This window comes from Schistosoma mansoni, chromosome 6 (assembly GCF_000237925.1).
Source record: "Schistosoma mansoni strain Puerto Rico chromosome 6, complete genome".
Taxonomy (NCBI): Eukaryota; Metazoa; Platyhelminthes; class Trematoda; order Strigeidida; family Schistosomatidae; genus Schistosoma; species Schistosoma mansoni.
The window spans coordinates 13,809,484-13,835,789 of NC_031500.1; the positions used below are offsets into that span (position 1 = coordinate 13,809,484).

The window sequence follows — 26,306 nt, forward strand, 5'->3', positions numbered from 1 at the left end:
TCCTCAGCGGTGCGCATCCACGAACCCGCTCTCGCGAGATTCGAACCCAGGACCTACCAGTCTTGAGCCGAAGCCCTTAACCGATGCGCACTGCTGAGGAGTCCCATAATAGGACGAAACGGCCGTCCAGTGTTTCCAGGTTTTCCATGGTGGTCTAGCTTCAATTGACTCACGCTTTCAACTATGATAAATACTAAATCTCCACAAAACCCCTTCTGATATAGAATAATAGTCCATTAATAGGTCCCGGAAATTACCCTTACTTATATCTTCACTAGGATATAACAGAAATAAAAGCTAAGCACTTTTAATCTTATGATTAATAAATTATTATTTATATATTAGTACTCATTAGGATGATGATACATTGAGGAAATCACCAAACTGCATCATGAAGCAATCCCTAACTTGGAATCCGGAAGGGAAGCGGAAAAGAGGAAGGCCACATTACACCGGAAAATAGAAGCAGATATGAAAAGGATGATTAACAACTGGGAAGAACTGGAATGGATTGCCCAGGACAGGGTTAGATGAAGAATGCTGGTGTGTGGCCTATGCTCCTCCATGAGGGGTAACAGGCGTAAGTAAGTAAGTATTAGGATGATGAGTTTAATAGAACTTATTCAATGTGAATGTTGTTTACTCTATGACCTCCTGTTATAAAGAAAATCAATAAAAGTAAGTGCACGGATGATGAATTCTTATCGTTAAAGTACTCAGTTGATATTCAGTGATTCGAATTTCCAAAGTCAATCGAGTCTCAGAGTGAACATCAACTGTGAGATGTAGGTACATCCATTTGACGAGTCCCAAATAGGACGAAACGTGCGTCAAACTGGATTCCACTGCTAGCCACTATTCATCTTTGTATTCATTACAGATTGATCTCAGTTGTATTACCATTGAAAACTAGGGAGTACTGAATAACTGTCTCATCATAGTAGGTGACTCCTCAACAGTATGCATTAAGTGGTTAGAATTGTAAACTATTCTTCCCGAGACTTGAAATTTCTTTAGTCGATTCCCATGTAAGGGATTTCGTAAGTTCTCCTTGATTAAAATTCGTGATGATTTTATATCCGATTTGATTATATGCTTGATAGTAATTAACAGTGGAATTCAAGTAGGACGTTTCTCGATGAATTTATGAGTCTCAGTGTAAATATCTATAGCGATACATGTATATCAAGCTAGTGAATCACATATTGGGAGAAAGTTCATTTAAGTTTCCACTATTATCCACTACTTAAATTTATAATCAACTGTTGAAAAGCAGTAATGACAAAAACGCACATACACTATGAAGACATCGTTCAGGTGTGAATACAAGTATACCTTATAGAAGTATATCAAAATTTATGAAACTTTGATAAAAGCCGGGTTAAATTTTTATCAATTTTTGTGCATCTATGTAAAAACCAAAACACTTAATCGTTATATTAGTTAACCTGACTCGTTAACATTTTATATTGCAAACTAAACACAAATGATGCTTGTGATTTTGACTAGTGCATTGTATTTTGTTGCAGTTACATACAGTTGAACAATTTTGAGTAACCCAAAATATTGACAAATATCCATTGTTTATTCAGAAGTCAAGCTCAAAACCTTAAAACCACTCAGAAAACTGTAGTCGCACAATCTAATGGATTGAATGAAATTAGAAATATGAACCGGTGAATACAAACTCAACGGTCTAATGTAAACGAAAAGTTTAATTATCGTCGAGACTATAATTTACAGACGAACCAATCACGTATAAGATAACAGGTCTCAGATTTCGGCGCAAAATCGACTCATCCATTTAGCTAAATAGAGTTTTGCCATTATGGCTGATGTTAGTTCATGGTGAAACCCTTAAATCTAATTCCTAACCTTAACCATCAACTGTAAATCATAATTTTATCTATTCACACTAGTTTTTAACTCGTATTTGGTCCTGGTTAGTAAGTGGATACTCTCAAGGTCACTCAAGCGTCTCTACTAAACTGAGTCATAGAAACTCAACTGAGCCAATGAAATAGCTCAAATATATTTTTGTAATAATTTTATTCAACCAATTAAAATCTACCAATCTCTAAATAACCAATCACAATTATTTGACAAATCAACCAATAGAAATTCAAATTAATTATCATTTCTTACCATATTATTATTTAAATAATCTAACATTAAATTTCTATTATTTACTGAATCATCATTGAATACAGGTAAAGTATAGATCCAATAATTTTGTGGATTAACATGTACTTTTAAACTTATATACACTTGATGGGATGTACATTCAACACCAATTTGAAAACCATTTTTATATGGAATATTTCTTAATTGACGTTTTAAAAAAACATTTGGAATGTGATAAAATTGATGATTATTGAATGTAATTGGAGTCATTGTTTTAATTAAATAATTAATAATTTGTTTAGATTTGAATTTATTCATAAAATATAATGAATAATAATGATTAGAACGTTTTAAACGATGATTAGTATAACGATAATGTCTTAAATTATGTTGTAAAAATGGTGATGGAATTTGAAAAATAGTTTGATTACTTGATGGTTGAACAGTAATTGTGGAAATATCTGTTGGAAAATCTGTGAATAAAATTGAAAATAATTAAATATATAAATATGGAATAATATTAAAATTCATGTCGTCAGTCAGTTACAACGTAGGACAAGGCACATATATGCATTGGTCCAAGTTGCTATACCACACTAGCATAACAAGATGAACACCAAATTCATAGTAGTTAACTTAATGATGGTATAGTACAGGAAGAAACACAGATGTGAAGCAATTTTAATCTCAAGGTTTAAGGGTAGATAAAGAGTGTATACATTGTGATCGATTCTAAGCCATGTCACACAGAGTCTCCAACCATTGGTTACGATAGTCACGTGGACCCCAACCAAGTAGTCTGCATCTACCTACATGGCTTAGACTAGGAGTTAGTGACTTCAAACACTGATGCAATGTTTTGGTTTGGCCGTCTCTAACTCTCTTTCAACCATCCCCAAGACTAGTCAGCATAGAGCATCGTGGTAATCGGTGTTCAGGCATACGTAACACGTGGCCCAACTATCTCAGTCGATGAAGATTCATGACCTCATCAACTGATTTACCATCGTTCCCTAATACCCTGCGTCTAACCTCACTATTACTTACCCGATGATCCCAGCAGATGTGAGAAATATTTCTAAGGCATCTGTGGTCAAATACTAGTAACCTACGAGTATCTTCTACTCTTAATGGCCATGTTTCACAGCCGTAAAGTAGAACAGAGCGAACTGCTGCGCAGTATACTCGTCCCTTAATTGATAGATGGATATCTTACAAAAAATTGAACCCATGACAATTCATGTCAATTCCAATGAAATCTTAATACGTTTCTTATATGAAGAGAAAGCCTTCAATGATAATAAAATAATAATAATATATTTGTAATATTCCAACCAGTAGAAAATTAAGTTTCGGAAGTTTTATTACTTAGTGTAAGTTGATTTTCCAGAAGATAGTTCTATTTCTGTACTTCTGGATATCTTAACATGATCAGTCGAAATTTCAAAAACTTCAAACTAGTTAACAGATCTTCGCCAGTGTCAGTCCAAACTTGGAATCTAATAATACTCATGGTTTTTCTTGACTATTTTTTCTATGACAAAATATCTCGAGGATAATAACCATAATAAAAAAGATAGGAGATGAATAGAAGCTTATTAACAATGAATACATTGAAAATTCCACTAGTTTTCTCCTATGCTACAGTTTAACGTTGTTAAATTTTAAATGGTCAACGTATATCACTGAATTGATGACTCTCTAACACTGTTATTTACGTAATTCTGTACATATTTTTATAGTTAACATCATATACTGGCCTTAATTAGGCAACCATCAAAGCACAAAAAGCCATCAGTTTGGAATTCCATTCCAGGATGGAGCTCCTCAGCAGATTTTCGGTGTTTATCAACCTATAATCAGTTTCGTGAAATTAAACATAGAACACAACAGTTTTCACAAACTCCTCATATTCACTTTAAATGCACATAGTAATAAAGAATTGTTAATGTCATTATTGCATTGAAATTGTGTAGAGATTGTGAGATTTCTACAGTTGCTCACCATTCAGGAGTCTTAATACCAAGTAGAAATAGCTTCCCAATGCATCATGATTCTCAATGGTTACTTGGCAATAATCAGTTACTGTTGTTAACTGTATTTATAAACAGGTGTCTACGCAAAATACTCAACATTCACTGACCGGATACTATCAGCAACAGTGTTTTATGGGAGAGGATAAACCAGCTTCCAGTTGAAGAGGAAATTAGGAAAAGATGTTGGAAGTGGATAGGCCATAAATTAAGGAAATCACCAATGTGAATTACAAGGCAATCCCTAACTTGGAATGGTGAAGGGAAGCGGAAAAGTGGAAGGCCAAAAAAACACATTATGTCGTGAAATAGAAGCAGATATGAAAAGGATGAATGTTAACTGGAAAGGATTGCTCAGGACAGGGTTGGATGGAGAATGTTGGTGAGCGGCCTATCCTCCTCTACGAGGTCTAACAGGCGTAAGTAAGTAAGTAAGTTCTGTAACTGTAAAATGAATCCTTTTTTTTCTGTAAATTCATGTAAAACCTTAAATTACTGAGTAACCATCCAGCTCAGAGAACAAAACTCCATCAAAATACTGAGTGACGTTTACTACCAAAAAAGGTAATAATTATAAATATACATTTTTAGTATTTTAAAAAGGCAAAAAAAAAACTGATTCACTAGAATAATTTTTAAAAAAAATCATACATGTATATTTTGGTTTCTGAGGTAGTAAGTTGGTTGTATTAATTCCTAAGAAAAAATATCTACCCACTGGTTGTCTATTTTTAAAATTAGGATTTCCATTTAATTGTAAGTAATAAATTCCATTGCCAGAATTTAAACACATACGTAATACACGATGACTGTTAATTGGATATTCGCATAATGTTTGTAAATTTGATGTTGTCATGGTAGAATTCCTGTAAAGATGATAACAAAAGTAGAAAACAACAACAACATTATAATGAATGATATATATGTGCCTGGTTATTGGTATTGATCACCTGTTTGGCAATCACAGTGCCTTTCTACTATTATTATTACTATGGTGTATGCTACTTATGTTGACAGATATAAGTAGTATGTAGCACCAATGTGAGGTAGAAAGCCTGTGAACAGAAGGTTGAAAATACTGAAATAAAAAGGAGAGAGAAAGAAACTGAAAATAATCAGGATAACAAGAGGAATGAAGGAACAATCAGGTTTGTAGGAGACAGTTCAAAGAAGATATGCAAATGATGTATTTAATGTATGGTTTCCATATTTTATGAACACACACCGTAATTTCTCATCAGCTACAGTGGTCTTGAGTGCTGTTAGAGGTATGAGGGCAGTTATCACTTCCCGGTTGCCCACACCGTGGAAGGGTTCTTCTAGAGGTAAATGAAAAGGAAATCGTGTTAGAAGTGGTCTAATGACCTGAGAGCGTGACCGCAGTGCCCAAGGGACAACTGCTTGAGGTCGGTCACACACGACCTTTTTGTGGGTAGTTTTTGTGTTAGCTCCGTTCTTCAAAGGACCTTACCGCCACCCCACCAATACCTCGTTCACTACACTACCACTACTATCACTACGACTACTACTACATTGGTAGTGTAGGCTAATAATTAGTCAATTAGCCTTTCGAAACAGATTTTATTGTAGTTATTTACAAGCAATTGATCCAACTAAGTGTTATTTTGGTTTATAAGAGATAAACAATTTTCGATTTTCCCTTTAGTCAGCGTGTTTTATTTTCCCTGAATAACAACAAATGTACCAACGTAGTAGTAGTAGTAGTGTGGCAGGTGCTACTGATGCTGACAGATATATGTAGTATGTATCACCAATCAAAAGTGGAATGTCTGGTGGCAGAAGGTTAAGAAGATCGAATAGGAGAGAACAAGAACAGAGATTGATTGGTACAGAAATGAAGGAACATTCAAGTCTGAGACGGTTAATGAACGTTTTTTTAAATGAAGCATTTACTTTATGGTTCCCAGATTTTACTAAGAGATTCTGTAATTTTGTGTTCTGACACGTTTGGTTGCACCCACATTTGTTTTCATCCACTAGAGTGACAAAAGTAGGAATGGCAGTATGAGTAGTAGTAGTCGATTCAAAACGTTCAGTCTCATTTTCTCCATCATTCTTAGCTGTAATTGGCCGATTCTATCTCAGAGGTTTTATTAACCATGAATCTGTCTTACATTAGCGTAGAAGCTTCAGTTATCTATAATTTCAAATAAAACCTTTCTATTCAAGAAACTATTTGTTAGATTCTTCTTTCTAAAGCACCAAATTCCTAATAAAAATAACTAGAATATGTTATATCGGTTGGCTCGCCTATTAGAGAACAGTGGCTTTGTTGATCACTCAATGATATACAAAAGCCGTATGAGCAGTCTTAAGTACTTATCAGTCCTGCTATCTCCCTAGCCCAGACAGTTATGTCCAGAACACCAATAATAGCCTCCGCAATATGAATCATTATTCTCAAATATAGTGGGTTTATACACCAAACAAACTGACCACATCGTACCATAAAATGGAAAATAACATTTGTACAAGATTCAGCTAAATGTGGCTGTGAATAGGGAAAACAGTAATAAATGGACTAGGGATAACTCAAGAATAGTAAATCGTACAGTAATAGTTCATAGGTCAAAATGAAACTTATAATAAGAGGGACACGAATATGAATAATTAAGTTACTTAACAATTATACAATAGGAAATATACATATTACATTGGTCCATAAACAGTCCTCAAAGTTACCATTCATAAATCTCCAAGAACAATATTATCTTAGGTTTTCTAGGATTATAACAAAATAGTAACCATAATACTACTAATAATAGTATTTGTGATAATAATTTCTTGTGTTATTGACTCGGTCTAGTCAACTAACTGATCATTCTGTCTACGTTTTCTCTATCCATTCAAATATCTTTCGATAATCGTAAGTTATTTGAAGATCTACATTGTAATACTCAGTTACTAATGTCAAATAATCACTGCCGGAGCACTTAACCGATAGACCACTGAGCTGACCGGCATCCGACAGTGTTAATATCTAACTTCAACCAATATACGATGTGTTTTTTTGAGCGACCGTTCACCAATTGTCTTCAGTGAGTTGATATCTCTACAGCAGTCTTGGTTGAACTCCACTGGTCACTGCTTCCCACTAGAACTCAAGGAAACATTCTTTACAGTCAGTCACTAGTGAGCATATGATTATAGATCAGAAGGGGTATTCTGTGGAGATTTCGGTATTTTCATAGTTGAAATCATTAGTCAATTGAAGCCAGACCACCATGGAAAACCTGGAAGCACTGGACGGCCATTTCGTCCTATTATGGGAATCCTCAGCAGTGAGCATCCACGATCCCGATAATTGTAAGTTATTTGGAGATGTACATTGGTAATACTCAGTTACTAATGTCAAATAGTCACTGATCAAATAATGTTTGACTTCAATAACTACATTTTTATAATATATGCAAATAATCAATGATTAGAATTTCAGCTAACCGACCTACATAAGTAGTATATATATATCGATTTATTTACGGAGCTGAAACGTGGAGAACTACTACATCCATCGTCAAAAAGGTACAAGTATTTATAAACAGTTGTTTATGCAAAATACACAACATTCACTGACCGGATACTATCAGCAACAGTGTTTTATGGGAGAAGACAAACCAGCTTCCAGTTGAAGAGGAAATTAGGAAAAGATGTTGGAACTGGATAGGACATACATTAAGGAAATCACCAATGTGAATTACAAGGCAATCCCTAACTTGGAATGGTGAAGGGAAGCGGAAAAGTGGAAGGCCAAAGAACACATTATGTCGTGAAATAGAAGCAGATATGAAAAGGATGAATGTTAACTGGAAAGAACTGGAAAGGATTTCTCAGGACAGGGTTAGATGGAGAATGTTGGTGAGCGGCCTATCCTCCTCTACGAGGGGTAACAGGCGTAAGTAAGTAAGTATATCGACTGATTGTTATCCAAAGAGATCGATGACCCTGCTGAATAATAACTTATCTTATTTTGACAGATTACGTAATGCAGAAATCAAGATTATCTTGTTTCCTTCTATTAAAATGATTTACACTACCACATCAAATGGTAGCGTCCAAATATTAGAGGACGGATGATTATATGAAGATACTAATGGGTGCTCAAAAGTAGTATAGTTCATTATCTGTATACATTCGAATAATTTTTCATTTTGCAAATTTAACCGATGGCAGGTTTAACTATGAAAATTTAATGTTAATATCACAATTTCAATACAGTTTTTGTGTTAGCATTAGCTAATTACCTTTAAGTTTAAATGGTCAACTGATCAAAATATCCACTCATTATACTACTTATAAATAAATAACATTAAGCTTTATACTACTTAATTATTAAACTGGACAAAGTGACCTTACATTATTATTCGTACATTCAAGGGGAGATTACGATCGATGGTATGTATAGAATTACAATTTTTTGAACTTCATAGTTAAGAATATGAAGATTCTATGTGTTTAGTTTACTTCGTATGCAGTGAACTTTTAAGTGATGTCAATGAAATAGAGTCAGATCAATATTTGAGTATTTTGCAATTTAAACAATTCTCAGTACCTCTGGATGGTTTTCTATTGACTTGATGAGTGTAGTATTGTGATAAAGCATGACTACATATGATATGGTGATGTCGTTTTAATTATGAAACATATATGGTTGATTAGTTTTAACGATAAAACACAATAATGTTATAGTTGAAAGTTGTGAGATATCAACTCACTGAAGACAATTGGTGAATGGTTGCTCAACTTAGTGGATTGGTTAAAGTTGGACATTAACACCATCGGATGCCGGCCGGCTCAGTGGTCTATCGGTTAAGTGCTCTGGCGCGAGATTGTTAGGTCCTGGGTTCGAATCTCGGGGGGCGATATCAAGAATTCGCACTGCTGAGGAGTCTCACAATAGGATGAAATGGCCGTCCAGTACTTCCAGGTTTTCCATAGTGGTCTAGCTTCAATTCACTCACGCTTTTAACTATGAAAATACTAAATCTCCAGAAAACCGCTTCTAATAATAACAATAATTTTAGCAAGAGGAAACGGAATAATAAAAATGTAACAAAATTCTCCTGGACCTATGTTTTGCTTTTTTGACACAGGCCAGGAAAGCTTACTTACATCAACTAATGGTCCCGATGTGTTATATTTCGAAAATAAACTCTTAGTATGTCGCGTATAACTTGAACACTCAAACGCTAAAACCTCCTCAAGTCGCAAAATGAGAAGATAAAAGACAAGTGGGAGGGATGTTATTCTAAACAGTGTCAATTATGGTACAACACTGTCCGGGATTTTATAGTTTTTAGTAAAAAACGAAATCATCATTTTTTAGTTATCCCCATCTCCCCATAAGGGAGGTAGTTTAACATTTTTGTCCCCATAAGGGGAAAGCTACACAATGGTGGTCCAATAGGGAAGCTACAAGTGTGATCCTGGAATATTCTTCCAAAGCTGATTTGATGTAATATGTTCGGCTCCTTGTGAGCTTCTTAGAGCATCCTCAAGTTCACCTGTGGACCGTCCTCACAAGATGATGTTGAGTTACTTATTCTAAAACCATTATTTTCAGCTTTATTATCAATCAGCAAAGACTAGATATCCTTACTTAGTGGTAAATTAATATTGGAAATGATATAATATATAAAACACTCTATTTATATTACAAACGTGATTTGTGGCTACTGAGCGTAGAGAAACAGGTACTCAGCTTACTGACTACTAAATATGTGACCAGCTTTCTTGTTGTTAACTTTTTATTTCTGCTCTGAATTTGCCGAGTCAGACTACTTGTGATTAAGTTCGGTAAAGTTTATCAATATACTCTGGGTCTCTATCATTAGTCGAGAATCATATATACGAAATAATGTGTTACAGTCTGTGTATCTGTTGGGGTGATCCAGAAAATTTCTCGCAATAGACATGACAAGCTCAGGAAACATTAAGAAGCGTTTTATCCAAGCAGCGTTCAATAGAAGTTTTGCTAGCTTTGTCATGAAAATGAAAAGTCACATGTAGAGTATCTGATTTGGCTGATTACTACTATACTGCTACTATGTTTAGTAGCCTTCCAGAATTTTCAGGAAAACCCAAGCTCTTTTAAAATACTATAAAAACCCTACATTTTCTGTAGATGAATAAACCTTTAGAGTAAAGTACTTCTTGTATATTTTACGCTTTTCCCTCGTGTTCAAGTTGCTGTGTAGTTTTAGCTTAGGGGTTACAAGAATAATTTAGGATCCGAGTATAGCGTTCAATTAGCAAGACTTATCAGTATCTGCTATATCCTGTAGAGATTTATGAATGGCAACTTTCGAGAACTATTTATGGACCAATATGATATGTATATTCCCTATTGTATAATTGCTAAGTAACTAAACTATTTATATTTGTGCCCCTTTTATTATAAGCTTTATTTTGACATATGTACTATTACTATACGATTTACCATTCTTGAGTTATCCCTTGTCCATTAATTACTGTTCCCCCTATTCACAGCCACATTTAGCTGAATCTTGTACAAATGTTATTTTCCATTTTATGGTACGATGTGGTCAGTTTGTTTGGTATATAAACCCAGTATGTTTGTGAATAATGATTCATATTGCAGATGCTGTTATTGGTGTTCTGGAATTAACTGTCTGGGCTAGGGAGATAGCAGGACTGATAAGTACTCAAGACTGCTCATACAGTTTTTCGTGTATCATTGCTCTGATCGATAATTCACTCCTCTCTAATTGGTGGGCACGTACTCATGCACTCGATATAACAGTATCAAAATATTAATCTTTAGTTACGCTATCATATAATATTGTATGAACGAGAAAATATTTCTCAACATTAGAGCTATACTGATTCAAGGTTTCTATTTGTTTTTACTATCAAACTTTAAGTCAATAAAAGTGTTTTGTTGCTGGTCAATCGAATCCTTCAAAACGATGTATAGTTCCAAATGTATGATTTTCATCATTGAATATTTACCTTGGGGTTTACAAGAATAGCTTAGGAACTGAGTTTAGCGTTCAGTATCAAAATCTTAATCACTGGTTACTCTATCGTATAATATTGTATGAACGAGAAACTATTTCTCATTCATTTGTTATATCAAGACAATAGAGCTATTACTGATTCTAAGTTTCTATTTGTTGTTATTATTAAACTTTAAGTCAATAAAAATGTTTTGTTGCTGGTCAATCGAATCCTTCCAAATGATGCATAGTTTCAACAATGAGAACTTTATCCCTGATCATCATCTATAAACTTATTCATTCATATTTAAAAATGATTTATAGTTTCGAAAGTATGATCTTCATCATTGATCATCATGTATGAACCTATTCATTCATATTCACATATCAAATAGCAAAGGAGAAGAAGGAAACAACGACAATATGAGCAACGAAACTAACTACAACTTACTGTGAAGTGATTTTCTTTAATAATGATATTGTATAATTGAATAACTTGTTACTAGGTAAATAACACGGTAATCATTATCTATAAACCTATTCATTCCTATTTACATATCAAATAGCAAAGAAAAAGAAGAAAACACCACAACCACCACCACTAGCAACAACAACAACAACAACAACAACAACCGCAGGACTTACTTTGAAGTCAGTTTCTTTAATAATGATATTGTATAATTGAATAATTTGTTACTAGGTAAATAACATGGTTGATAATATAATTGTAATGGATTACCAGTGAATTGTAATTGAAATAGAATATTAGAATTCCAATAAAATTGATTATAATATAATTTATTAATGATGATTAGATTATTGTAATGATAATTAGATTGACATAATTCAATAGGATATTGAATAATTTTTACTGGATATGATGTACTTATATCCATACGTTTATTAATTGCATAAATATTAATATATAATTTTAATGAATTGTTGCTAGGTAAATGATTTATAATTTGACTTAAGAATGGGGTTAATTTAATCTATGAAAAATGGAATGAAAAGAAAGAAAAAAAGGGAAAAGAATAAGGAAACTAAAAAAGAAATGATATTTTCAAGGTTTTTTCGAATTACTTACTTACTCATGTTACCCTCCAATGGAGCATAGGCTGCTGACCAGCATTCCCCAATTCACTCTGTCATAGGAACTCGTTTCTAGTTCTATCCAGTTGTTGTTCATTCTTTTCATGTATGTCTCCATTTCTCGGTGTAATGTGTTCTTCGGTCTTCCTCTTCTCCTTTGGCCTTCAGGATTCCATATGAGGGCTTACCTTGTGACGCAGTGGGGTGATTTCCTCAATGTGTGTCTTATTCACTTCCAGTGCTCCTTCCTGACTTCTTCCTCCGCTGTAATCTGGTTTTCTTGTCTCCTGTAATATCAGTTTATATGTTAAGCCCATAATACTTTATTTTAGTTTCCGACCAAGCCAATTCACCTATACATTGAGTCATATTTTGATCTTGCTAATTATTCGCTTATTAACCTTGACTACCTTGGTATATGAGCGTATGTGTATGCACCCTTCGTATCCTATTCATCATATATCTGTCATTCATTTTTGTCTGATTATAAATATTGAGTAATGCTTGCTCATAGCGAGTTGACTTCCCCGCCAATCTCCAATACGCATTATCTTTCTCTTCGCTCTCGAGTTGGCTTCCCAGTCATCTCCACTATGCATCATCTTTGCTTCGCTCGCTTACACTTGCTCATGTGCCCACAGCTTTCTCATCTGCATCATTCATCAATAAAAATGTAGTTGCCGCTCCCTTTTGCCTTCTGATTTTATACGCCGTTAAGAATTATATTATAACGGTTATCGAAGTGAACTATTATTGAAGCACGGCACTACACTCCCACAGTAGGTTGTTGCTGATAGTGTCTGACCAATGTATTTTGTGTAGGCAACTAATAATATACACTTTTATCTTCTGGATGATGGCTTTCGTAGTTCTCCAAGTTTCCGTCCCATACAGTAGAACTGTCTTGACATTTGTATTAAAGATTATAATCTTGCTTTGCCGATCCGCGTCTTCACACCTGCATCAGATCCACCGTGTTCATCAATGATGTTGCCCAGAGATGTAAACGTTTTTACATCCTCCAAAGCTTCCCTGTCAAGTGTAATTCGATTGATGCATGTTGTGTTGTATCAAAGAGTCTCTCTTTTCTCTTCGTGTATGTTGAGATCTTCTGCTGCTGAGGCTGCTGCTACACTGGTTGTCTTCTCCTGCATTTGTTGTTGCGTGTGCGATAGAAGAGCAAGATCGTCTACGAAGTGTAGATCGCCCAGCTGAATCCTAGCTGTCCACTGTATCCCGTGCTTCTCCCCAGATGTTGACGTCTTCATGATCCAGTCGATCAGAAGGGGAAAGGGTGAGAGTAAGCAACCTAGCCTAACATCGGTCTTCACCTCGAATAAGTCGGTGAGTTGTCTTCCATGAAAGATTTGACAGTTAAATTCATCAAAGGAATTTCGTGTGATATTGGCTATCTTCTCAGGTGCGCCGTAGTGTCGACGAAGCCTGTATTGCGTTGTCCTGTCCACGCTATCGAATGCTTACTCGTAGTCAATGAAGTTGTTGTAGAGTGATGAATTCTATTCAATTGATTGTTTCACAATGATCCGTAGAGTTGCGATTTGGTCTGTACATGATGGATCCTTACGGAATCCAGCCTATTGATTTCGAAGTTGAGCGTCTACGGAGTCCTTCACTCTGTTAAACAATATCCTATTGAAGACTTTTCCTGGTATTGAGGGAAGAGTGATGCCCCTGTAGTTATCACACTTGCTAAGTTCGCCTTTCTTTGATATCTGATCAGAAGTCCTTCTTCTCAATCTGTTGGTACTTGTTCTTCATCCAAAATCTTACTTAAGGGAATGTGGAGTGTCTCTGCAGTTAATGCTACATCTGCCTTCAGTAGCTCTGCCGGAATGTTGTCTGGTCCCTCTGTTTTGCCACTCTTGATTTGTCTGATGGGCATGCTGATCTCTTCAATTACTGGTGGGCCAACATCTATTGGGAGGTCCGTGGGTGCTGCTTCGATGTTAGGTGGGTTCAGTGGAGCTGGCCGATTCAAGAGTTCTTTGAAGTGTTCTACCGACCTATTTCGTTGTTCTTAAATGTTTGTGATTACCTTGCCTTCCTTACTCATCACTGGTCGTTCTGGTTTACGGTAATTTTCAGCGAGTTTCTTTGTTGTATCATACAATTGTCTCATGTTTCCTTCTCTTGCAGCCTTTTCTGCCGTCATTGAATTAATTTTAACAAAATAATAATGTTATATCTTGGTGAAGATTAAATTACGGGATAACTTCTATGATCTATTAATGGACTAATATTATATATATATATATTCTTATTGTTTAACTATTGGGTAGTTAGATTGTGTATTTCTATATTCATCTCATTATAAGCTTCATTTTGACCTACAGATTATTATCATACGATTTACTGATCGTAAATTATGTTCTGTTTATTAATTACAGTCTCCCACGTTCACAGCTACTTTTGGCTTGATCTTGTAAAAATGTTATTTCCTATTTTATGGCCTGATGTGGTCCGTATGGTTTGTATATTTGAAATAAGTGAGTCGTATAGTGGAAGCTGTTATTGGTGTTCTGGACTCAACTGGCGGAGCTAGGTGAGAGAATGGACCAATGAGGACGCTAGGCTGCTTATACCCGTCGAAAGACATTGGTTTGGCACAGTGTTAAGATTGTATAAGTTACATTTCGATTGGCGAATAAATCACATGATAAGTGGCCAGGCTTAAGTCACAACTAATGATAATAATGATAATAACGTCTGTCTAATTGATTAGGGAACTGACTAGTCGATATAATACAATGGGAGTTGAAGGACACAAATTCTGTCGGGTAGCTGTTTATTTCTATTTATAAAATTTCTCAGTCACGAACATTCTAAACTCTACAAAGAATTGTAACCATATATATGATGGGAAAAAATGACTTTTTGTCGGGCTACTTAATCGGAATCCAATCGAACTCAGAGTTACAACTTGTAAGAATTAGTTCTCATGTACTGTCATTGCAACTTATTTAACATAATATGAATTCACAAAACAATTTAAACTGTTTTGCAATAATCCATCAGTTATTCGTTATATAATCCTTTGAAGATTGATGCAGAAGTAATATTTGGTTACTTCGTTTCAATTCAAGCCTTTACTTTCAGACTGATTATGTAACCTATGTACTATGTAAGTGGTTGCGTAATAGTTTTGATTGAAAATGTCTGAAATTATTTGTGTTGTATATGAGTTACTGTGATTTACGAATGTACCAAGTACAGATTTACGTGCTCACTGTGACTTACACTTTAATTTTATGAGTAATAACGATGCTATCTATTTACGCAGATTAAAGAAGAACATAGCATGGTTCAAATTTACAGTCAATCAGTTGGAAATCAACTGCTTTTTGTTATAATCCACTGCTTGATTGTATTCTACAATATAATAGTCACAAAATTCTAAAGTTTCATTTTTGTCAAAATTAGGGTCACTTTTTTTTATATCCATTAGTTGTTTTCATGTCAAGTTGTACCTCTGTATTTTATTACGTTTAACCTGTAGAGGCTGGTACTATGTCAAGCACACGTAGGTCATTCTAGCCTATGGACTGACCAGTTTATTGGTTTTTCTCACGCTACATTTTGATTTTGTCAATTATTCACTCATCAGCCTTGACTGTTTTTATGTAATCGTGTGTGTGTGTGTGTGCATTTAGGATCTTACTCATCACATTTCTGTAACTTAATTTTGTTTGACCATAAATATCGAATTGGCTGACATTATTTCTCCAATCCGTTTCGCTTCCTTCTCTCCATCTCTATGATTGTCTGTTCTCATTAACGATTGTACAAAACATACGTCTTTAAAAATCCATTCTCGTAATTGACTTAGTTAATTATCTTATTCACTGACGCGACTTAATTCGATAATTATATACGAGGTTTGATGACTTGTACATGTCGATGATCACACAATCCAATTGGAGTCAGATCTTCGATGGCCATTTAAAATCCTTTTTATTTCTTGTTAATCCCTTTTATATTTCATCAGACAATTAACTTATCCAATTACAAAAAATCATATAAATAAATATATTCTCCTATCATCTATGATCAGATGGAAAAGTTCTGGTAATTGTTAATCGTTTAGTATCCTTCAACGTATTATTCATGGGACATACAACCACATTGCTAAATGGCATTGTTAAGTACTTTGCCTGGAACCTAAATGAATAACATTTATATTGGTTGTAACTCAACATATTATTGTCGTTGAAAATGGGACTATTTATGGAGTAAGTGAAGTAGACTAACAAACTTAGTCCATGACTAATCAAAAACGAGTGTTGACCAGTAAGTGTTCGTTCTTGAAGTTATGGTGAAAAGCAATGCCCAGTGGGATCTACCTATATTAGATGTGAAACAGTTATCCACAACGAGTCAAGAGGTTAAGCTTGCACCTCAAGACTGTAGGCCCTAGGTTAAATTCCAGGTGGGATCTTCGATACACATTACTAGAGGCAACGTACTTTTCCAGTACTTCCTGATTTTCATTAGTGATAAAACCATGATTAGTTTGTGACTTAAACTATGGAAATTCTACCATCCTCACGATCTCTTTACTAAAATAGTCTTTCCTTTTGAAACTCGTCAAAATCTATTTCAATCTAATTTTATCTAAATTTAATGTATAATGATTCGTCGTTTGCCTTTCCTCACCTTCCTGCTTGAACCTAATTTTTCACATTCATATGCGTTGATTAAAAAAAAGAAGAAATATCTTGCGTAAGAAACATAACTCCACTGAAATCATTAGTCTTTTATTCTAGTTTAAATTATTACTGATTTGTGCTTTCGCTGATAAAGATTAATATAAACAATTAAATTCACTAGATGTTGTTTGTTTAAATCTTACCATTGATGTTTAAGACTGCAATTGATCAGTCTGTTATTGGCATATGTGTATACTATGGGTATTGCCTCGATATTGCCTTAATTCACAAGCATTGTGAGCAAAGATGGATAGTGGCTAAAATTGGAATCCAGGACGCGCGTTTCGTCCTATTTGGAACTTGTCAGCTGGATGTACCTTCATCTCAAAGTTGATGTTCACTCTGGGACTCGAAACCAGTACCGTTCGCTTCACCCTATTGTACAAGCAGGTGGCTATCAGAACTCAGTGGCTGAGTGGATAACGCGATAGCGTTTGAAGCGAACGGTAATAAGTTCGGGTCTGGGAGTAAACATCAACTCTGAGATGCAGGTACATCCAGATGACGAGTCCCAAATAGGACGAAACTCACGTCCTGGATTCCACTGCTAGCCACTATCCATCTTTGCTTATAATATAAACAATTGTCTAAGTATGTAAGGTTTAAATGAAAATGTTCTTATCATATTGAATACTTACTCGTATCATTGACTTTGTACTACATTTATATACATAATTGTCAATTAACTTTGGTCTCAAATAATCAGTATCTTGAAAGATTTTAGGTCGTTCAAACTTTTCATTTGTATAATAATTAAAAAGTTGATTTAATCTTGACATTGCTGTACATTTATAATAAAGATTTTCATCTGCATTAATAACTACACAATAATTAATTTGCATTGAATTATGTATTACTCCTTTCCATGATATATCTAATGTATCACTGTAAAAAAAAATAAAAATAAAATACATGACAATTATTTGGAGATATTTTGATTACTACTTATTAAAGTTATTAAGTAGTCTAAAATATTCCATAAAATATTTTCATATGAGTGTAGAAAGCAGATTATATTCTCCATGGTGGATTAAAATAAATATTATTTAACATTTATCACTTCATGCAATGTCGGTTACATGGATATATCTAAATACTTGCGATGAATATACTGCATTAATAAGATGAGGCCGAAGTTTCAGGTGAAAACATTTGATCAGATTACTTTCTTTAAGTTAGATCGTTTGGTTTCATAGCTTTCTTTGTTGATTTAGAAAACATCGTCAATACCTACATCAGGACAATGAAATATAATTTAGTTGAGTACATGTATGCAATTTTATGCAATTCCGTCTAACATCTTTTGGCGAGACTATAATTTATAGACGAGCCAATCAGGAGCGTTCGAAGGATTTCAAGATCTGTATCTGATGCTTATGTATAGTCGGTTCACAATGGATTTTAGAGAGGACAATTAAGCGGTTAAAATAAATGGGACTACTAAGAAGTTCCTTTACTTGTAATTGCAGTAATCAAATGACTTGTAGACCTTGTGCAGACTACCGTGATGTTGTCCTTCGATGTAATATATCTTGGAGGAAGATGTCTTCTAGAATAGGAACTTTTTTCGCTCGATCCAGATTGAGATTAAGGCAAATTATAATAATTGCCGCAAACTGCATAATAAAAGCACCATTAACATTAGGTGCAATAATCGCATATTTTACTGAAGCTTTGGCTGTTCAGTGGTATGAGTATTGTAGGGATAGATGTGTAATAAAAATGACAAACTTACACAAAAGGACTACACACAAACAATACTGAAGCTGTATGTTCGAGGCTGAGAGATTTTTCGCGACCTTATCATAGCTCCAGAAACCGACTGTTATGAAGCCATATAGATGAGTTCCTCTACGTTATGCATTACGATTTTAGAACGTCTGAACGTTTTTCTAACGTTGTCAAGTTTTTGGACCACGTATAAGAAGTATATCTACTTTAATTCTTTAGTTTTGTATAATATAATTTTACTCTGTACTGACCGTTTACTGATTGGCTAACGTTTCTCAAGGTCACTTGAGATTCGTTCAAAGGTCGTCCATAACTTTGATCTTTGAGTTTTCTTTTTTTAAACCTATGTGTAATATTATCTTAATTCACTTAATAGCGGAATCCCAGTTGTTCAGTTTTACATTTATTGGGATAGCATGCATAAATATTACTGTTAGTAGTTTATCACGGACTCGTCTTTGATTTTTTCAAATGACAATCTTTGAAAAAACTTAGATTAGGTATAAGCGTTTAACTTTATTTATCTACAGTATCATTTATATAAATTCAGATTACAATGATCTGATATAATGGTCATTAAATGGACCTAGTATGAAACTTTTCACCTGTAAGCGTTCACTACTCAACTGAGAATCAAAATCAAGACTTTTAGACCTTACATGGAACTCTTAAAATTCAAACCAATGAGTCGACATCAAATAGTTTACATTCCAAACTTCAATCAATTTGCAATACTATCTAATAGAAGTCACCATTTGGTTTCATAAAGTCATGTTCATTCAAGCGATCAATATCTAAGTTCGTACAAATATCATTCTGTTAAAGACTTGATGTTTTGTTTAACACGACTTAGATAAATATGGATCATACATTTTTTAGGATTTCATTCATATATATATATGACTGAATTTACAAACTGTATTATAAATACTTCCGGAATTATTAATGTTTATAAAATATAAGTTCAGCCATCCACTCATTGTGATCACTTTCTGTTATATCCCCTGGTGAATTATGAATGGTAACTCTAAGGACTATTTATCGACCAATGTATTATGCCTATTTCCTATTGTACAATTGTTACGTAACTAAACTATTCATATTCGTATTATTTTGACCTTTGACTTATTATCATATGATTCTTGAGTTATAATCAGTCTATTGATTACTTTGGTTTGTATAAAAACCCAATGTGTTTGTAAATAATGATTCATATTGCCGAGGCTGTTATTTGTGTTCTACACTCAACTGGCTGGGCTAGGCAGATAGGAAGGACCGAACAGCACCCAAGACTGCTTGTACGATTTCAAGTATCATTTGCATCCGATCAATAAATTCACTCCTCCCTAAATTACACATTCATATATATTACGAGTCCATATGTTATAACACTTTCATAGAAAGTATCAGTTCACCAACGTTGACATATATAACTAATGTTAAATGTTATATGGCATATCAATTATTAGACATTATCTCTTACCAATCTCATCCAGGTAATCGAACATTTATCTGAATATAACAGAGAAAGCTGTGAATATGCATTTGTAAAAAAAGTTGTTTAATCTGTACGGGAATGACAATTGAAAATGTTCAAATATCAATAAATAGAAAATATTCTTCTAGTTCTTAAAACTTTTAAACTAATGATGTGAAATACTAAGAATAGTATTAAAACTTAACTTTATTTGGAGATCTTCTACAATAATCAATGAAAGGGTAAAGGTTTAATCGAAGTTCAATGCTAATGTATATGCATATATGAATTATATTATTATATTAACTGTTTTTATAGTTTTAACTAGGGTCGATATATTTGCTTTCACAGATGAATTGAATAATGTTGATAAGTCTATGGATTAATGTCAAGTATAATGAGTTATCTCTTTTTGTTATCTGTAATTCATTAGATTCTTAATAAAACTGAAAGATACTTATAAGCTTTGTAGTATCAGTTTATATGTTAAGCCCATATACTTTATTTTAGCTACTGGCCAAGCCAATTCACCTATACATTGAGTCATATTTTGATCTTGCTAATTATTCGCTTATTAACCTTGACTACCTTGGTATATGAGCGCATGTGTATGTACCCCTTCGTATCCTATTCATCATATATCTGTCATTCATTTTTGTCTGATTATAAATATTGAGTAATGCTTGCTCATAGCGAGTTGACTTCCCCGCCAATCTCCAATACGCATTATTTTCGCTTCGCTCTCGAGTTGGCTTCCCAGCCATCTCCACTATGCGTCATCTTTGCTTCACTCGCTTACACTTGCTCATGTGCCCACAGCTTTCTCATCTGCATCATTCATCAATAAAAATGTAGTTGCCGCTTCCTTTTGCCTTCTGATTTTACGCACCGTTAAGATTGGTATAATAACGGTTATCGAAGTGAACTATCAACGAAGCACGGCACTACAGCTTCACCTTAGATGATATTGTGATAGCTTTTATACATTCATTTTTTGATATTATTATTTTATCAGCATACGGTTGTGGAGATTGTTGAGTCTAAATCGATATAATAAATGAATGAATGTTAGACTATCATTGAAAACCTAGAGGCAGTGGACGACCGTCTCGCCCTGGTATGGGAATCATCAGCAGTGCGCATCCACGATCCCGCACTAAAGGGAGTAGAACCCAGGACCTTCGATCTCGCGCGAGTGCTTAACCTATAGGTTTTCAATGATGGTCAAACTGTGGTGTGGTCTACTTATATCCATATAAGTAGTATATGGTGTGGGTCAGACATAGAATGTATTTTGGCAGAAGACCGATGAGGAAAGAACTGAAATGAAACGCAAACGTCTGGAAAATGCATGAGCAATGGAATAAGAGAAGAAACAGTGAAGATTGAAACAATTGGTTGTTAATTTGCAAATTGACTGTTCATTGTTTGGTAATCAGAATTTATTGAGATAGTCTGTAATCTTTGCTTAAATACATTCGATTGTCCCCAGTCGTGTTCTGTTCACTACAAAACATTCACCCATTCATGATATCAATTTAAACTCAACAATCTCCACAACCTTATACTGTTAATTATCATGTGCTCACTAGTGTTTAGCTCGGAGATGGATTTGGTGGAGTTATAGTTAGAAGCCGTGACTAGTGGAGTTCAACCGTGTCTGTTGTGAGGCAGTTACTCACTGAAGACAATGGTGGACGTTCGCGCAATATTGTGGGTTGGTTAAAGTTAGACATTAACACCGTTTGGTCCCAAGTCATTGGTCTAGTGGTTAAGCGTTTGCTGGAGAGATCGAAGGTCCTAAGTTTGAGTCCCTTTGGTGTGTGATCGGGAATGCGGACTCCCAAGGAGTCTCATATTAGGACGAAACGGTCATCTATTGTTTCTAGGTTTCCAATGGTGGTCTAACATTTATCGATTCATGATATCAATTACTATTTTAGTTTAAAAGTAATATACATTTTATTTGTGAAAAAACTAATAAATGTACTGTCTTTTGGTAAAGTATCAAGATAGATAATACTTCCTAAAGGCCATCTCCTTAAAGTTAAGATGCCAAATAGATGGGTATGTTTGAAACATATTTTAAATGTCTAAACAATATTGAACTCCATATTTTTTTCGAAAATGGAATATGGAATGGAATGTTTGGAATTTTAAACAATTATCTAAGATCAATTTATATATAATTAGCATCCAACAAACAATCTTTATGTACAGTCATAAACTTGATTTGGTACGTAAAATAGTAATAAACCTTTTTGAGGTCTTCTTCATACATTGATTTCAGTTCGGTAAATTGTAGAAACGAGGGAGCACTGAACAGATACTTCATCAAAGTATTGAACATATCAATGTCAACATGCATCCATAGTCCCACTGAGGTCCATATCTAGTAGTGAGAGATTAACTTTCGGACCATTGAACAGGCATCTGGTTGTTAATAAATCTAACATCAGTCAGGTCGCGATATTGTTCGATCTTTAACCAATTCAACTGGTCATTTAACTGACTGTCTTATACCCAACCATAGTTGAATTATCCTGTCCACATCATTCCACTAAGACTTCTAGAATAACCTCTTAAAATTTCCCACTAGTAGGGAAATGACATGTATGGACTAAGAGACGGACAGCTGTGAGCAGCAGTGATTATTATTTTAGCAAAACACAACTCTTTGTCCACATTTTTAACCAACTATAAATTACACTTTAGTTGATAGTTGCTATTAGACATCTTTCATGATAGAAATAACCCTTATCTGTTGCCGGTTACAGATACTCTCTTAGGTTGAAAAGTATACACTCTATGATATTAAGTAGTCAATTATCTTTTCTCCTCGTATTACACATAATTATCGGTACCAATAGTATGTAAAATTTAAATCATAGTAATACCTTTTCCGTCATACATATATATAATTGGATTAATGTCAGCCAAATCCCATATGGATTCAATTGAGGCAAGTTATCTTGTATCAATTTACCAATGGCTGTTTTGTTAAATTTACACGGATATAAAATCAGTCAGTCATAGTCAGAGTTAAACCTGACATAAATATGCGGTGGATCAGGTTACCATACAACAATAGGACGACTAGATGAATTTTAAAAGGTAACTACCGAAGAAATTGAAATAATGTAGTTAAGATGGTGATTATAAAAATTAAACATTCAAATCTAGTTCAAGCAAAGGAATGAAAAATTATTTAATGAAATATTGTTACATAAGATCTTGAGTAATATGAAGAGTGAATACATTAATACTATGACGACTGATTCTCAGATATGTTATCCAACGTCTCCAACCACTTATAGTGGTTATCGCTCTGACCTCAATCAGGTAGTCTGTATCTACCGACATGGATCATACTAAAAGTTAATAAGCTCATGTACTGATATCATATTTTGGTTTAGGTGCCTCGAGTTTTCTTTCAACCAATAATGAATTCATCTAGCATCAATAACTGTGTTAGGCAGTGGTTACTTGTACCTAATATATGTCCCATCTACCCCAGCTGATGAAGATTAACTATTTAACCAACGGGTTTCTCATATTTGGCCAGTACCTTGACTCCATTCAGTTGTTTCACAATACGCGAGGAATATTTTGGAGAAACATATGGTTGCAACCCTGTAGCTCCAATATATTTTCTACGTTCGTAGACTAAGTTTCACAGCCATAGAATACTATCAAGTAGACTGCTTCGGGATGCTCATATAGGTAGGTTATATTCTTCTCATGAACTACTTCAACCATCGTCAAATAGGTACAAGTATTTATAAACAGTTGCTTACGCAAAATACTCAACATTCACTGGCAGGATACTATCAGCAACAACATTTTATAGGGGGGAACAAACCAGCTTCCAGCTCAAAAGGAAATTAGCATAAGACACTGGAAGTGGATAGGACATGCGTTGAAGAAATACTCAAACTGCATCGTGAGGCAATCCTTGACTTGGAATCCGAAAGAGAAGCAGAAAAGAGGAAGGCCAAAAAACACATTTCTCTGGGAAATAGAAGCAGATATGAAAAGGATGAATGTTAACTGGAAAGAACTGGTAAGGATTGCCGAGGACAGGGTTGGATGGAGAATGTCTGGTGTGCGGCTTATGCTCCTCCACGAGGGGTAACAGACGTAAGTAAGTAAGTAATATTCTTCTCATCTATTATGTCTATTCATTTCATCAAATTATCTCCCTTGTTTAGTTTCATTTGATTTATCAGCTAACGTCAGTTTTTCATGAAAAGTTATTGATACATAAGCAGAAAACTTGAAAGTTTATAGCCAAAAAAGGGTGAAATCTAGTTCAAGTGAAGGAATGAAAAGTTATTAAGTGAATTATTGTTACATAAGATCTTGAGTGATGTGAAGAAAGAATACATTAATACTATGACGACTGATTCTCAGATATGTTATCCAACGTCTCCAACCACTTATAGTGGTTATCGCTCTGACCTCAATCAGGTAGTCTGTATCTACCGACATGGATCATACTAAAAGTTAATAAGCTCATGTACTGATATCATATTTTGGTTTAGGTACCCCGTACCAGGGCATTTGGGGGCTTCACAGTTATATAATATACCCTTATGGGCCAGGGTAATCTTGCACTGGTTTTCAGGAGAACCAGACACCATCCAGACTTCCGCGAGGCAACCCAAACTGTACAGCTCAATCCCGTTTAACAGGAGAGCCAGACACTGCCCAGGCCTAAAGTGATTGCAAACGCCCGAATGCCCTGGTACGGCGGAGAGTGGGGAGAGTCCGCTCTCCCTCCCAAAATGCTCTCACATGGCCACGCGTATATAGCCTCTGTCAGGGAAGTCCTACTCACTGTCTTCTCGTGGCAGGGGTGTTGTTCACGAAAGTGAGAGGACGAAAAGCGAATGTTCGGCGCTTTAACCGGGTTGGTGGACACGGCAAGTCCACCTAGGGGGGTTGGAAAACCCTGATTCCAAACCAATGGTGCACATGGGCTCCAGTATCCTGAAGGAACAAATGGCGTATGAACCTGTTGTAGGTCACCGGCTACCTTGGGAATGCATCTCCTAACGATGCTCCACTGCCCTGTGGATCAGATCTCTAGGTAAAAGGCTCCAGGTGTGGCTCCCTAAGAAAACCACCTGCTTCAGTTTGGGCAGCCGGGAAGTATCACAGCCCTCACACAAATCAAATGAGATTTGTGCGGCGCATATGTATCTGGTACCCCCTTGTACCAATATTTATGTGTATAAATAAATAAATATATAAATCTACCGACATAGATCATACTAACAGTTAATAAGCTCATGTACTGTTATCATATTTTGGTTTAAGTACCCCGAATTTTCCTTCAACCAAATTCATCTAACAACAAGCACAAATAAAAATATCCCATAATAATAATAATCATCATTATTATTATTATCATTAAAATCTTACTTATGAGAAGAATTAATGAACATACTTTGTATTTTGTACTAAACATACAGATATCGTTGAAGTTTGATCTAATTCTGGATAACCATCTAATGCATGTTTCGGTGAACGACGTGTACTAAAACGTATATTATATGTATCACCAATATTACCATATAAACGTACATTTAAACTATCTGTTTTATATTTAATTTGTGTAAAATGTAATCGTGAACGTGTTAAACCTAAAATGGTATCACCTTGATTCATTAAAGTAAAATTTGGTAGGTTTGTTTCACTTGGAAATGGTTCTATACGAATTTTTTGTTGTGACCAATTTACAGAATCTGTAGGGGAAAAAAATAATAAACATAATCATATATTATGCTGAGAAATAGAGACAGACATAAGAAGAATGAACAAAAAAACTGGGTAGAACTGGAAAAGAAGGCCCAGGATAGTGTGGGTTGGAGAATGCTGGTCGGCGGCCTATGTTCCATTGGCAGTAACAGGCGTTAGTAAGTAAGTAAGTAATAATGAGATCATATATATATACCTACTTATTATTTAAAATCAATTTAACAAAAGTTTCACATACGGTCAAAACTATAGAATAGATGGATTATAACTAGTGGTGGGATTTAGGACATACGTTTTGACCGGTTAAGGACTACTCAGACAGAGGTACCTTACATATCTCTGTGATGATATTCACATTCAGGATCAAACCGATTAACTTGCG

General features: G+C 34.8%; 1 protein-coding gene across 1 annotated transcript in view; it reads right to left on the reverse strand.

Annotated features, from left to right (window-relative positions):
• Positions 1–25,834, reverse strand: part of Smp_063060 (hypothetical protein) — a gene marked incomplete at both ends in the record, with an annotated part of 26,818 nt that extends 984 nt beyond the window's left edge. Inside the window, 2 exons of the mRNA XM_018798336.1 lie at positions 4,876–5,023; positions 25,614–25,834. Of these exons, the coding sequence (XP_018653288.1) occupies positions 4,876–5,023; positions 25,614–25,834 (369 nt within the window). The remainder of the gene's footprint in view (positions 1–4,875; positions 5,024–25,613) is intronic.
• Between the last annotated feature and the right edge of the window lie 472 nt (positions 25,835–26,306).